This window comes from Calypte anna, chromosome 1, assembly GCF_003957555.1.
Source record: "Calypte anna isolate BGI_N300 chromosome 1, bCalAnn1_v1.p, whole genome shotgun sequence".
Lineage (NCBI taxonomy): Eukaryota > Metazoa > Chordata > Aves > Apodiformes > Trochilidae > Calypte > Calypte anna.
This window is the reverse complement of record NC_044244.1, coordinates 119,286,059-119,300,980: the sequence shown is the minus strand read 5'-3', so window position 1 is coordinate 119,300,980 and position 14,922 is coordinate 119,286,059. Positions and strand designations below refer to the sequence as shown.

Sequence of the window (14,922 nt, the reverse complement as noted above, 5' to 3'; positions counted from 1 at the left end):
CTATGTTCAGGTTTGGGCCCTACATTACAAGAGAGACATTGAGTTGCTGGGGCATGTCCAGAGAAGAGCAACAAAGCTGGTGAAGGATGTGGAGCACAAGTCTTATGAGGAGTGGTTGAGGGAACTGGGATTGTTTGGTCTAGAGAATAATAAGTGGAGGGGAGGCAACTACCTGAAAAGAAGTTGTAGTGGGGTGGGGGTTGGTCTCTTCTTCCACAGAATTGGTGCTAGGACAAGTGAAAATGACCTGAAGTTATGCCAGGGGAGGTTGAGATTGGATATTAGGAAAAGTTAGTGATGGGAAGGGTGGTCATGCATTGGAACAGGCTGCTCAGTGAAGTGGTGGAGTCAGTGTCCCCAGAGGTGTTCAAAAAACATGTGGATGTAGTACTTGAGAACATGGTTTAGTTGACTGGTGGTATTGGGTTGATGGTTTGACTTGATAATTTTAGAGGTCTTTTTCAACCTTAATGATTCTGTGATTGTGTATAAGCATCTGATGGGCAGGAGTAAAGATGATGGTGGCTGACTCCTCTCATTGGTAGCAAATGGAGGATGAAAGCAATAGGTACTATTTCAAACACATTACATTTATCAGAACATGAAACTGTTTATAACTCCAAGGGAGGACAGGCTCTCACAGACGTTACTCAGAGAGGCAGCTTGGGGATATTTACAACCTGACTGGAGGGGACCTCCAGCAACCCACTCTATTTGAGTCAGCTCTGAACAGTTAGCAAGAGTAGGCAATCTCTGGACATGACTTTCTATCTCAACCATTTTGTGATTGTCTGAAGCCACCAGTTCTCATGAGGATGTGAAGCCTGTGAAGTTACAGAATGTTTCTGAGTTTCCTTAGGTATTAAGCTTATATGCTTTTTGTTTTGTAGTGGTTAATATACTCGTAACTCAATTCTGTAGAAGCTTTTCATGCTAAGAACACATAAAGAGATTAAATACAGGTGCTAAAAACATTCTTACCATCTTTGGATAGTTATAATGAGTTGCAGAATTGGTAATATATAATCAATCCCATCATATTTGAAATGTGTGGTTTGACAGGCTCTTCTTTCATTAGCTTTCTTACTGAACAGAATGTGTATTTGACTAGGAGATAATTGAAAAAATGTATTTGTTTTATATAGAAAGTGGAAAAATATTATGCTTTTGAGATTCCGGATGTTCCAGCAAAATCTGAATACTTAGAAGTTAAATATTCGGTGAGTATAATTAATCTGATGAAAGACCATAACCTGCTTTCTTACCCTAATTAATAATTTTATGATTTTACTAAAAATGAAAAATTGCAGGATTTGATCTTTAGCAGCTAGTGGCTGTACCTCTATTGTGTAGTTGATTTCTCATTGTCTAATAATTGAAAAAAAAACCAACACCCAGGAAGTTGATGCCTAAACTTGTGGCTTTTGTGTAATCATTTGTATGTTGGTTACTCCTTAACAAAAGCAGTTTGTTATCCTGTAACCTGCAACATGTTAATATGTTTATGTTAGCTCTATTCATGGAAAGAAACCATGAAGGAGAAAAATATTCCTTCCACCTTCTCCCCCAATTATAATTTGGTTATTGATTTACAACGATCTGTATTTCTTCTTATCCCGCTTTATTTCCTGTTGCCTTTACACTGAATTAACCTGTCAGCCAAAAAATCCTTTAGCTGTACTGGATCAAGGCCTGACGTACTGTAAGGTGTTTGAAATTACTTATTACTCTGAAATGTTTTGTTGAATTCATGTTCAGAATACAGCTGGTACCTCTGCTCTTGCAGATGGCAGCTGGGTGAGAGTGGTTGTTGTTAAGGAGCTGTAAAATTGAGCAGTGAACATGCAAAAAAGTCCTATGAGAACATCAGTACCTATTCTATCAAAAATAGTTGATTAAGTTTCAGATATAAGACAGTAGTCTTGAACCTGTTTGGTCGGTTGCTGAAATAATGCCTTTTTCAACCATTTTTAAGATACTAGTTCTAGATGCAAAAGCAGCATCCCATAGAGATTTGCTAAACTGTCTTAGATTTTTCTTTAACTCTGCAGAAACACTTATCCAGCCTTTATTTGACAGGCAATTTTAAAGCTGTAACTATCTCGTTAAGTTTACAGCATGAGCAGTTTCTGTATTAAAATAGATTGAACATTTTTGTAGTCTTGGCTGATGTTAATACTTCTCTCTTACATCCAGTATGGATGGAGAACTTTTGCTTCAGTGCATTTTTATATTACTGTCTTGATTTTGTTATGTGCCTATTTAAGTCAAGTCAATAGTGTAATTTCTTCAATTACAGTAAGGTGTTACGGGTTAAGGCTTTGCTTGTTGGAAATTACAGTGATTTCAGGTATTGTGTGGTTTTGTTGAGGTGCTGTCTGAATATAGCACATCAACCTTGAAGACTTTTGTGGGGTGAAATGACTCACTGCTTTCTGTTACTTGTTAGGCTGAATACCCTCGGCTTCCCCAAGATCTGAAAGGACAAACATTTTCACATGTATTTGGAACTAACACCTCTAGCCTGGAACTTCTCTTGATGAGCAGGAAGATCAAAGGACCATGCTGGCTGGAAATAAAAAATCCACGTATGGTGGTTTGCATATGAAATACTTGGTTACTGGAAAATGCACCTAATTATAGACTGGGGGGAAGAGGGGAAATTTAAAGATAAGTTAACATTTTGTAGATTAACTTTGCTTTTTATGTGTGGGATGTTCATGATCTAGTACAAACTGAAATTTATTTTTCCTTCTGAGTGAGAGCTCTGTCCTTATAAAGTGGCACATTGTACAGATGAGATTATAACTGAATGGCAGTGAGAGGCAGCTATGCAGTGTCTAGCAGCTACTCCTTGCTGCCTACCCTAAAGCCATACTGAGCTAATGTTAATTTCCTAGAAATTTATTTCTCTTCCTTCTCTTGATAACTTGAGGTTCATGTCTTTTATGTAAATGTATCGTTTTAAGAGCAAACTGCTGCTTAGATAGCTTTTTTGTGTTAGTTTTTTTTTTCTTCCTGACACTGGGAAAGACACTTAGAAAGTTTGTGATATGCAGCTTATTTAGTTTGAAATCCTTTCTGCCTTGTGGGTGGCATGCACCACTTACAGGTGGCTATGCTGCTGTATTTTGTTTTGGTTAGAGTCTTTTGTTCAATATGTGCTGCATATTTCCAAGAACATAAGGAAGCTGATCATACTGTACAAAAGCTACATCTACTAGTGCAGTCTCTGTGGAGCTCTGCTAATGTAGAATTGGTAGTATTGACACAGAACACTAGGAGGATTCTCCTCTTCAGAACCTTGCTTAATCACAGATGAAGCTGATACAACTACAGATTTTGAGCAGGAAAGACGAATCCCCTGACTGCCAGAAGGTGGATTAGCTCTCAGTTTTCCACTGAACCAGTGTACTTCCCAGCACTGATTTTCAGTGCTTCAGGAAAGGTGCCTTCATGTGCACTTTTTGCCCAAGAATTGACCTCAAATTTTTTTGGTATTTTCTTTTTTCACTTGAAAAGAACTCAGATCCATTTTCTTCCTCATATCCAGTATGACAAGTGTTATGGCAATAACAACTAATGGTTCAGGCAGTATTAATTTTTTTTCAAGCTGATATGCATTATCTCCCCTTAGGCTACCTTGCTTGAGCTCTGATACTGGTTCCAGCCCAGAGTTAAACAGTAAAATAAAGGAGCTCTTTTTTCCCCATTCCCTTCTCTTTATTACAGCCTTCAGGTTCCAGAGAGTCCATACCTTGGAGTCAGAATTGAAGAATGGTTGTCCCCTTCCTGGAAGTGTTCAAGGCCAGGCTGAGCAACCTGGTCTGATGGAAGGTGTTTCTGCCCATGACAGGGGATCATTGTATATTGATTTTTAAGGTCCCTTCCCATCCAGCCCATTCTATGATTAATTTCTAAACTGTGGCATGCCTACTCTGTTAAAACTGTCTACTAAGCTGCCTAGTTTATGCAAATTTCTGTAGTCATTGCACTGGATTTTGTGCCCCAGAGCTGATTTTTGTGTGTGTGTGTCTAGTTTACCAGAAGGTTCTTGCTTTCTTGTATAGTTTCGCTTCCACACTTTCTATGGAGGGGGATGAGAATTGTATCTGGAAAGTCTAGAATAATTTAGTCTCAAACCATTTGATCAGACTCCTACAACTTCACCAAAAACTGTCGTCACTATTCATAACAAAGCTGTCTTAGCAGTTTGAGTACTAGTGCTAGACAGCACCAGAGCTTTTGCAGAGCAGCAGTCTCCAAACTTGTTACATTGTGCACCCTCTCAGTAAAAAATTGAACATGTAACCCCACTATATAGATATTTCTTTATAAATTATATACATGCACTACTGTGCTAGTATATGATGAGCATTATAAAATAACACAAAGAAATTCAGGAAGGCTGAGGTATATCAAATAAACACTTGTAAAAGTATTTATTTATTGATGGTACAAAAAGTATTTTCTTCCCACTCCTTAGTGGGTTGTTTCATACAACTGTGTGGTTCATACACCCCTCTTGGGAGACCAGTACTCTGGAGAGTGTAAGATGAAGCTGTGGTTGTTAAGATACTGGACAACAGAGAAAAAGGTGTTAAGCAATTGATATCTGTCTTCCTTTGGAGAGATCATCAGGTTTTTTTTTTTTTTATAAAAAAATATTTTAGTTACCTGCTTGCATTTAGAGGAGAAAAAATAGAGAATGAAGTATGTGGGTTTCTAGAGAAGGATCAAATAATTTCTCAGGGAGTAAGGTAACCATGTCTACAAAAGGCTCTCTTCAAAAGACTAATCCCCCACAAATATAACCTTTGCTTCCTTCTAACTGTGTGTAGTGAGTAATCTCAGTAGCATCCTTTGTGAATGATAACTTTTTTTTTTTTTTCAAGTAAATGAAGGAGTACAAATCAAAATATTCAAATGATAATGAGTGGTGAACATGTCTTCCCCCTCAGCCCCTCCTCTGCATCCATCTATATAATTTTTTAGGTCTTGTACACTTTTTGCCTAAATAGCTTTCTGTGGCCTGCCTTACATTTTGGGATAGCTTATGATCTCTCTTTTTAGGTCATCTACCATCTCCTTGTGTTTCTGAAGGACTTTATCTAAATGTATTATCCAGTGCATTTTATTCAGTCATATGCTCTTGTTCTCATTTGATGAAAATTCTTTTGATTAGTAGTCTGTCTGCCTTTTCCTGTAGAGTTTAAGAAATTGCTGTGTCCATGAAAATTTCTCTTGTAGTAACTTAGTTTTTATGAAGCCTTCTCTATTTAGACTAACTACAAGATAAGATGAAAAGAGGTAGTATCTTAATATAAGTGAAATTATGCTGACTTGGTTTATGCCTTTCTCTGCTATGATTCTTTATAAAGCTGTCTGAATTATTTTTTTTTTTTTACATTACACATCTTCCTGGCCTCATTACAAATCTTACCTGTGTTCTTTGGTATTGGAGCCCCTGGTGTGACTTAGCTTCTGACTGGAGAGCCAGGGCCCGGGCAGGATAAGTCTGGATCTTGGAGCTAGCAGATGTTATGAGGATGTGCTCAGTGCAGCAGTGGTATTAGGGAAGCCTTACTTGTGTTTCTCAGAAAGGTGAAGATGGTTCATGTTTCCTCAGAGCCTTCGAATCCGTCAGTCAGCTGGTGTAAAGTGGAGGCTGTGGCTATGAAACCTGGCTTGGTGAATGTGGTTAAAGATCTTTCTCCTCCTCCTCCTCTCGTGGTGATGTCTCTCAGCCTGAAGACCACTCAGAATCCAAAGACTCACCAGAATGAGGTAAGTAATCTGCTCTTGTTTTGGTTTGGTTTTGTTCTTTGGCATATACTAACAGTTTCCTAATTCTTGGAAGAACTTCAGCTGATAAAACATGCCTAAATAAATATATTTGCTGTTGAATAAACTTTGTGTTTTGAACTTTCCAAAGAAATTTTTACTGAGGTCTCACCAGCATGAGAACTGGAGGTTCAGTTCAGTGAGATGATTTAATATGACAACAGATCCTGCATTGTTTGGTGGGGATTTTTGTCTGGTTTTGGTTTTTGTTGTTGGTTTTGTTTTTTTTTCCCCAAGCCTTCTATTTTTTGGTGTTGTGTGTAATAGTTACAAATGAAACTGTTCCAGAACTCTTGTTAATGGATTATTTTTTTTATTTTTTGGTAAAGCTAATCCTATGTTCTAGGTTAAATGAATGGGGTTTTCTGCTGATAAAACTCATTTTGAAAAAACTGATTTGCTGATAAATCTCATTTTGAGATCTGGTCCAAATCTTATAGTGCCTAATATTCTGCTGCAAGATCTGTCTTTTGCTCAAAAAAGAGGAGAGACGTAGGAGGCCACTTTCAATTGTGGACTTCAGACCACAGCACATAGTTAGGCATGCTTATCTGTTTAACATAAATCTCCTTAATTTAGAAAGAGATTTAGTATTCACTAATAGGATAGTACAGTTGTTTCTGGCTAGTTGAATGGAAGAAAAATTAGGCTGTAAAAATTTGCAAGCAGAATTCGTTTTCTGGGTAAAGTTAAAATTTTTGGGGGCGGGGCATGGAAAATTTGTGGTTTCTAGCCAACATAATGAGACATGTGCTGGGTACCAACAGGGCTCTGCTTGCCAAGATGTTTCTAAAACCTGTCTGCTTTGTCTTCTGTTGGGTTTTCCTGTCCAGTGTCTGGGGAGCTAGGATCTTGTGCCAGCAAAGTACCCAGAAGCAGTAAAGCTGATAGCTTCTTAATGCAAAAACCTCTTGGCTTCTTGGGAGCTTTGACTGCTTGTTCAGGGCAAGGTTTCTCCATGTCCTGCCCTGCTCATGTCTCCTCTGCACTTTATAAGGAAATTGCTTAAATTTGCTTAATAACTGTGGGCTCTGTTCATATTGAGAACAGAATTTGATAAAAGCAGAGATTTTCAAAATGAAAAAATTTTCCTCTCAGATTTCTCAGATAATAATTTTTAATTTGAGATCAATTGGTAACTTTCCTTCTTTTTAACTATTTGTAGTCAGAATTAATTTAGAAGTCATATTTTATAGAAACAATAGTAAAGAAATGAGGAAACTTAAAAAAGGTATTAATCTTGATAGCAGTCATGTTTATGAAATTGTGTGTTCTGTGTCTCCTTGGTATAGATTGTGTCTGTTGCAGCTCTGATTCATCAGAAATTTCCTTTGGACAAGGCTCCACCTCAGCCTCCTTTTCAAACACACTTTTGTGGTATGTATTTGGAATGGTTCATGACTAGAAAAAGAATACTTTCAGAGTTTTCCTTTTGTTGTGGTTTAGTGCAATGAAGTTTCAACTCCCAAGAAGGATTTCTCCCTATTTTTAACTTCACTGGTTACTATTTATTTATTGAAGGCTTCATTGCAAAAATCTTGGTCTGAGACAATGGAAAGTAACCCAGCTCTATAGGATTTCCTATCCTTTCTATTAGTTTTACTTCATGATATGTTCTTTATGATTTAGACCATTTATTTATTGCCATTTAGTTATTTTTCAGTTCTTCTACACAGAATTTGAGAAATAAACATGTCATGTTTATAAATAAATAAATTTTCTAGGAAAAAAAAAATCCCTCACAGCAGTGGCATTGCAGTAAGATCAGTTAAACCTTGATGTTCTTCAGAACCATGATGTTCTGTGGACCAGTTTAATTTCTAATGATAACCTCAAATATGACTGATTAAAATTGTTTAATACTTTATTAATTATCTTTAAGACAATTAATGACATAAGGTTAGGTTTTTAGAACTAGAGCTCAGTTCTCCTTAGCTCCCATCATTGTGGATAGGTGCTTATGAGGAGGGTACAACTAAGAACATGTATGTAAGAACAAATGTAATTTCTTTTGCAGTTGTTTCCAAGCCGAGTGATTGCATTTTTCCCTATGACTTCAAAGAAGCTATTAAAAAGAAGGTAATTTCATTTTGTTAGTCTTTTGCTTGCCTTTTAAAATCTGAGCTTCATGTTGCTTTTGTTGAGTCGTGTAAGAGAAACAGTCAAAGGAATGGCATGATGATTTTAGTTTTCCACTCTGCAAAACTAAATCCAGGGATTTATGCTTCACTGCTTGTGAAAAACAGAGCCGTGTGCTCGTTGTGATTCAGTGTGCTCATAAAGTAGACAGTGCTAGAGAAGAGAATTGGAAAGGTTTTGTAAAGAGGTTAAAATTGTGATTAATTTTCATTACACCTGACTGTGTATTCATAGTAAAGTTGAAGAATGTGTTTCTTCTTTCCTTGAAGACTGTAAGTCTGTCAAAATTTAGAAGACATCCTTTCTAAAGGGCACTGAGAGACCTGAAACAATAATAAAGTAACCTATTTTTGATTTTACTGTTTCTGTGTGATCTGAAGCCTGTGAGTGAAGGATGCACATGGAGCATTTTCCTGGTGTGCTTGATTCTTAGGAGGCTCTTAAAATACCACTAGATACCTGTATACAAAAGCAAAATGAAAATAAGCCTCTGAGAAAAGCTTTGTGTCTGTGAGAGTGAGAACAAAACCCCTTGAATTATAGAAGGAATGGGAGAACTCTGTGGTGCTTTATTATTGTCTTGTAACTAGTAGGGGAGAGGAGATGTTTCCATTTAAAATTTATTGGGTCATTGAAATCAGGTGCTCTCTTGCTTCTTTTAGAATGCTAAAATAGAAATTGCTGCAACAGAGAGAACACTGCTGGGATTTTTCCTTGCGAAGATTCATAAAATTGACCCAGATGTTGTTGTGGTGAGTAGTTCTGAGACTTTGAGAGTTGAATTAAAGCATATTGTCAGTTGGTCAGCTTTGTTCTTTTTCTTTTGTCCCCTTATAGGTTTTCTAATGCTTATCTTAGGCAGCCTTAGGAATTGCATTTGCTTATAAGCCAGCAGGTGTACTTTGATAAAAAGATGGTACAGAATTTTCCCTGACAGCTTTTTATATATCCTATTATTTCCTGTAATATCTAAAATAAGCAGTATTTCCATAGTATCTGAAATAGATGTTTCTTCTTTACTCAGAAAGACAAAACACAACACTAAAACTATGTGATGTTCTAGAAAAATAGGAACTCTTGGTATACTAAAGAGTTCAGATACTTTCAGTATACTATACTTTAAGTTCATGTGCTCAGATCATCAGTGTCACCATTTAGATTGTGTTATGCTGCAAATCAGAATTATAACCTCTACAAATCTACAGGATCTGAGCAGCTTTGAAATAAGCATTCCAGGTTCTCTACCGTATTGGCAGCTGAGGTTTTATTATAATTGCTAAATTTTTTGTTATGTTCTAAGTAATATACAGTCTTGACATTCATTTGATGAATTTTTAAGACAATTTGAAGTTGGTTATAAATCTGTGGTTGGTTATATACAACTTGTTATCCTTCTATAGGTAAATACAAATAATGAAGTGGTGTGAATAGGATGAAATGAGCAGTCAGGTTCCTGATGTCTTCAGCTCACTGTGGGGGTGATAACCACTCTTCTACCTACAAGCTGAGCTTCCTCATGGTTGTGGGAAGGAATTGGGGGAAACACTGCAGCCAATGGTTTTAAATCGAAGATGTCAGTGGTAGGGGTGTTAGAGCTCTAATCTTAAGAAACAGAAGAGCCATGTCAGAGCAGTTTAATTTGCACCTGGTTTAGTTAGTGTTATTGAAAAACAATCTCCATCAGTATAGGTAGGGAGACATCTACTATGGCTGTAATGCTGTTGATTTTAAGGAGCTTCTTCAGTAGTGCAATATTGCACTATGAAGATTTATCTGATATGGTGAACCTACAGTTCTGGTGACTGACTAATCTGTGTAGATTCAAGTTCATCAGGGTAGCATTTTGCTTTCAGCTGAGGTTGCAGACCAGTGTCATCAGTGTCCTTAGCATTGTTTAAACTCTGAAAATATTGCCGGAGTGCTTTGATATGTAAATATTGATTACAAGATTTTCCTGTCCAGATTTAACCACCATGCCTGTCATAGTATAAAAGGAAAAAAAATACAATATTTTGATGCTGATATTGAGACTTGCATGGATAGAGAGAAAAGGAATTGCTCATAGCTAAGTCTGCATGCTAGATAAAGGATGTTGTGGTTTTTTTCTAGAAAGCTTTAAATCTTAATTTCTGATATCAAAACATAAAGCTGAATCATGTGTGCTATGAGTGAGTTACAGAGGTGATTTGGTATTCTACTGAACAGCATAGTTAGTGGTAAGGGTAATGAGTACTGTTGATAAATGTTCTCTTAGTGCATTCTATCAGAGATTTAATGCCATAAATTAGTTGGGAAAAAACACAAAGGGCAAAGGAGTACCAAGTGTGTGAAAGTAAGTCTTTCAATTTGCATTTGTTGTAACCCTTTTTTCTTATTTTTTCTGCTGCAAGGGTCACAATATTTATGGATTTGATCTGGAAGTGCTGCTTCAAAGAATTAATGTGTGCAAAGTCCCACATTGGTCCAAGATAGGTCGACTGAGGAGGTCCAATATGCCAAAGCTTGGGGTAATAAGATTGCTCAAGGATTTTAAGCCCATTTGTGTTTCGTGTGATGAAAATGAATTAATTTTGCTGAGGAGTTGTTAATGTGACACTGATATATTTTGACTGTTGGTCATGCTGGATTTCATGTTTCCTAGATCAAAAATGATGAGTGTTTATATGACTTTTATTGGAGTAATAAGCTAAACTAATTTTCAAGTTAGGCTAATTTAGTTTACGTATCTCAACTAGATGATGGTAATGACAGATTAATTGCAATAGTCTTTAACAGTCTTTGTCTGCTATAACTGCAAAATGAGAAAATATAATTTGGATTGATTGGTGAATCATCCCATAGAGAGCTGCTAAGTTAGTAATTCTGTAGTTATTAGTACGTTATTTGTTCAGAAGACTCTGTGTGAGGCTTAGAGTACTGAAGTGCTGAACTTGGCTCCTGTTCTTCCTAGAGGCCAAGTATTTCTGTGTGGCTTGTTCTCATCCTGCTGTTAGTACAAAAAGTACCCTCAGAGGAAAAACAAAATCCACATCTGTGTTCTTGTTGAGACTATTCTAATTACTGAAAAAAAAGCATGACAGTTTAAGAATGAAAGATCTAGCTAGTAAGTGAGAATGAAGTATCTACTGTTTAATATACACATATACTGAAAGATAGCATGGATTCTTTCAGGGCATAACTGTAAAGCTTGAGTGCTGGTGGCATTTAGTAGAGTATTTCGAGGATTAGAGCATTTGGTGACCAATTGACTGAGTCCTGTAAGTGTATGTTTTGGATAGTTGTTCTTTGTTAATGCTTGTCCTGTGTGATATGGTTAAGGGTCGAGGAGGGTTTGCTGAGAGGAATGCTGCCTGCGGTCGAATGATCTGTGATGTAGAAATTTCTGCTAAAGAATTAATTCGCTGCAAAAGTTACCATTTGTCTGAACTGGTCCATCAGCTTTTGAAAACACAGAAGGTAACAATTCTGCCAGAAGAAATTCCAAATATGTACAGGTATGTTCCTGATTTGTGCTTTTCATCCTTCACTGAAAGTAGAGGAGTTGTTTTCCTGCTATACAATTTCATGCTTGCATATGGAAATGCTGACTCAGCATATTGGTATTTGAAAAGTAAAATATTGTCTTAACAGTGTTTTATAATGTTTCAGGCTACTGGGGGGTGTTGGCTCATTATGTACAAAGTTGGTTTGTGAGAGCATTGGTTTAGATACATTGGTAGGATACACAAGCTTCAGTTTTGGGTTGGGTTTTTTTTTTCCAATTAAAAGAGCTTGCTATGGAATTCAACTGGTACGACACAGATACCACGTGTTCATACAGCATATAGGTCTAAACTGTTGCAGAGTACAAAGGAGGCTGGTTTTACTTTACTAGGCCTTACCCCTTCTTTTCCCAGTGATTCTCCTCACTTAATATACATGCTGGAAAACACCTGGACAGATGCCAAGTTCATTCTCCAGATCATGTGTGAGCTGAATGTTCTGCCACTTGCCCTTCAAATTACAAACATCTCTGGGAATGTCATGGTACGTTTTTATTCCTTCCTTCCTTTTCCCCTGTTTTGTCCCACAGAAACAATTTTGCTTTGTATTTGATTTGCTAGTGTTAATTTGTAAACACTAATTTGAGATTATATGATCTGTAAGTTTTTTGCTGTGACGTGAGAGTTTTGTGATTTAGTCAAGTAATAATGTAAAACTTGCATTATGACATTTGAATTTTGTGCATGGTGATGATGCAGAATAATGATAGATGAGCTTAAACACAAGCATATTAAAAAACTAAGCATGTTGTTTAGTCTGATTTTTGTATGTGTTTTTTGCCTCTGTCTGTAGTCAAGGACAATGATGGGTGGACGATCTGAACGTAATGAATTCTTGCTGCTTCATGCATTTCATGAAAAAGACTATATAGTGCCAGACAAACAGGTTTTTAAAAAACCTCTTCAGAAGCTGGTGGGTCCAGGTTTTCTCTTCTTAATCATTTTTCTAAAAAGAAAAAAAAACCACGTTCTTTTGTCTTTTACATATTGCATGTTCTGTGTTTTATATATAACCTAATATTACAAGTTGTGCTTAATTTGAGGATACTTTTTTAATGTTAAACTGATAATATGGAAATGTATGGTTTAAAGAGACAGCCTAATACCTTTTCTGTCATATCACAGATCTGTGGGAACTTTGTTGCTCTTTTAGTTTAAAACGGAAAAAAGCTAAGTGGTTGTCTGTGATAGGAGATATTAAAGAAGATAATACGTGTTGCTTAATAGCTGCACATTTGCCCTGCAATTATTTTTTGATGAACAGTATTTAAAGTATAATTTGTAAGGTGGGTGATTTGAGATTGTGGGTAAAATATCCAAGGACATTAAAAAAAATTCATTTGGTTAAAACCAGTGTAAATGTGTTTATAGAAACATTCATATGTTTTTTAGTAAAAAAATTAAATTTTTAGGAGGTATTTGTATTTGACTATATTTTGCTTTTTTATTTTACTTTTAAATAAGTTCAACAGCAGATTTCAAAGCAGTAAGTTCTATTGATTGTATTGTTGCAACAGGGCAGTTTCAGCATCTTAAATGATTGAGAATAGCATTGGACAACTGTTAGAAAAATTCTTACTGCAACAAAACAAATAGCAAAAATACGCTTTGGGTCAGTAATAGTGGTTTTATTTGTTTCATTAAAGCCCAGCCATTGTTTGTCCAAAACCTACATTTAACGGGGCAATAATACTTCTTCTGGATCATGAGTTGGGTTTTTTTTTTCCTCCTACTGTTGACTTACACAGCCATCCAAGCAAATGCCTCCTATTGCTGTGTTGAATGATGACCATTCTTTAAGGGCCTTGTAATATCTTGGTAGCATTTTGTTCCTATAGTAGTTGTTTTGAATGCTGTTTTGCCATGTAAAGAACTTTAGTATAAGGATCATGATGAAAATACAGCATTTTACATGTATTTGAAAAGCATCTTTATGCACTGGCTCCCAATTTCATATTCGATTGCCAAAAATAACTCCTCCAAGAGTACAGAAATCTTAGATACTAGATAAATCTTAGAAACTAGATAATGACTTTTTTAAATGCCAAATGTAGGTGGATGACGATGAAGATTTTGAAGAACAGAATAAATCAAAGATAGGGAGAAAGAAAGCAGCATATGCTGGGGGCTTAGTCTTGGATCCCAAAGTTGGTAAGATGTGGCAATTTTTTTTCTTCTATGAAATTAGATACAGGTAGGTTACATTAATGAAGATTAACTCTCACTCTTGTGAGAGTTTAGTGTGGTGGTTTGCAGGGCTGTGGAGGGGTGTTACATGTGAGAAAGTTTCCAACATGTGGCTTGGAATTACTAATTCTTGGGATGTTTTTTTTTCTTTTTGTGAGAAGATGAGATTCTTGTGATGAAGTAGTACTTTATATCTGCGTGTAAGTTTCTAATGGACACGTATGTTTTCTTTCAGTTTCTCCTCTATGTGGGGAAAACTGTACAAGTGTCCTATAGTAACACAGAAGCTATCTGTTCAACTCCGGTGAGTTAATGGGGTTGGATCGTTCCACTTCTGACAGCTTCCTGCAATGGGTAGTGGTGCATCTCAACAGCTATGTCAAGGGAAGTGTGGTACAATGTGTTACTGTCACTGCAATTGATTGTGGAGTTGGATGAAGTCCTTAGGGAGGCTGAGTAATTATAACTTTTGTTTTAAACTCTGTTTTAGGTTTTTATGACAAGTTTATCTTGCTTCTCGACTTCAACAGCTTGTACCCATCAATTATCCAGGAGTTTAACATCTGTTTTACCACAGTGCAGCGACTGTCATCAGAAGCACAGAAAAGGGCAGAGGTTTGTGTGCTTTAACTTGTGACTGAAGTTGCACTGTCTTAGCTTCACTGTGTTTTCTGTGAATCAGCTTTTTAAGAAACTCTTCTTTTTCACTGTTTAATTCTCCACTATCACACTTGAAAAAAGTGATTGTTTAAAGATGCATCATAGTAAGCTTTGGTTTGGAGATTTTTTAATATTATGTCTGTCATCTTCCTCTCAGTAATACTTTTATAGAATCTTGGTAAGTTCTCTCCCATCTAAATAAAATCTTGGTATCCTCATGAAACAAGACTTTTAGTGAGGCTCTGCTGGTCTTTTTCAGCTGCAAGTTGTCCTAGTAATTTCTGGTCTCCTTGACCAATTTCATACTAACTTGGTACAGGCTTTCTGAAGTTAAGTTGCCACAGAGTTCATGACAACCTACCTGAATGAGGGAAACACAGATCTTATGCTTGGGGCAGAGAATGCAGGATGAACTCAACCCTTCCTAGACATCAGGAAAACTGTGTGTCCTGGAGGTGTGTGTCAGGGGGTCATGCTGTGACTGTTGTGGGACCAGCTTCACAGAAATTCATGCTGTTTAATACAGTCTTAAGCACAGTCTTAAACTGTA

The 14,922-nt window shown here is 36.6% G+C and overlaps 1 protein-coding gene and 1 non-coding gene across 2 annotated transcripts in view; both read left to right on the top strand.

The window, feature by feature from the left end:
• Positions 1 to 14,922, top strand: part of POLA1 (DNA polymerase alpha 1, catalytic subunit) — a 197,561-nt gene that overhangs the window by 22,510 nt on the left and 160,129 nt on the right. The window contains exons 13-24 of the mRNA XM_030469196.1: positions 1,146 to 1,220; positions 2,450 to 2,588; positions 5,630 to 5,787; positions 7,137 to 7,221; positions 7,862 to 7,923; positions 8,646 to 8,735; positions 10,374 to 10,490; positions 11,302 to 11,477; positions 11,880 to 12,009; positions 12,319 to 12,438; positions 13,580 to 13,676; positions 14,203 to 14,327. Coding sequence (XP_030325056.1) covers positions 1,146 to 1,220; positions 2,450 to 2,588; positions 5,630 to 5,787; positions 7,137 to 7,221; positions 7,862 to 7,923; positions 8,646 to 8,735; positions 10,374 to 10,490; positions 11,302 to 11,477; positions 11,880 to 12,009; positions 12,319 to 12,438; positions 13,580 to 13,676; positions 14,203 to 14,327 — 1,374 coding nt within the window. The remainder of the gene's footprint in view (positions 1 to 1,145; positions 1,221 to 2,449; positions 2,589 to 5,629; positions 5,788 to 7,136; positions 7,222 to 7,861; positions 7,924 to 8,645; positions 8,736 to 10,373; positions 10,491 to 11,301; positions 11,478 to 11,879; positions 12,010 to 12,318; positions 12,439 to 13,579; positions 13,677 to 14,202; positions 14,328 to 14,922) is intronic.
• Positions 13,925 to 14,055, top strand: LOC115600497. Its single transcript, XR_003989021.1, has one exon.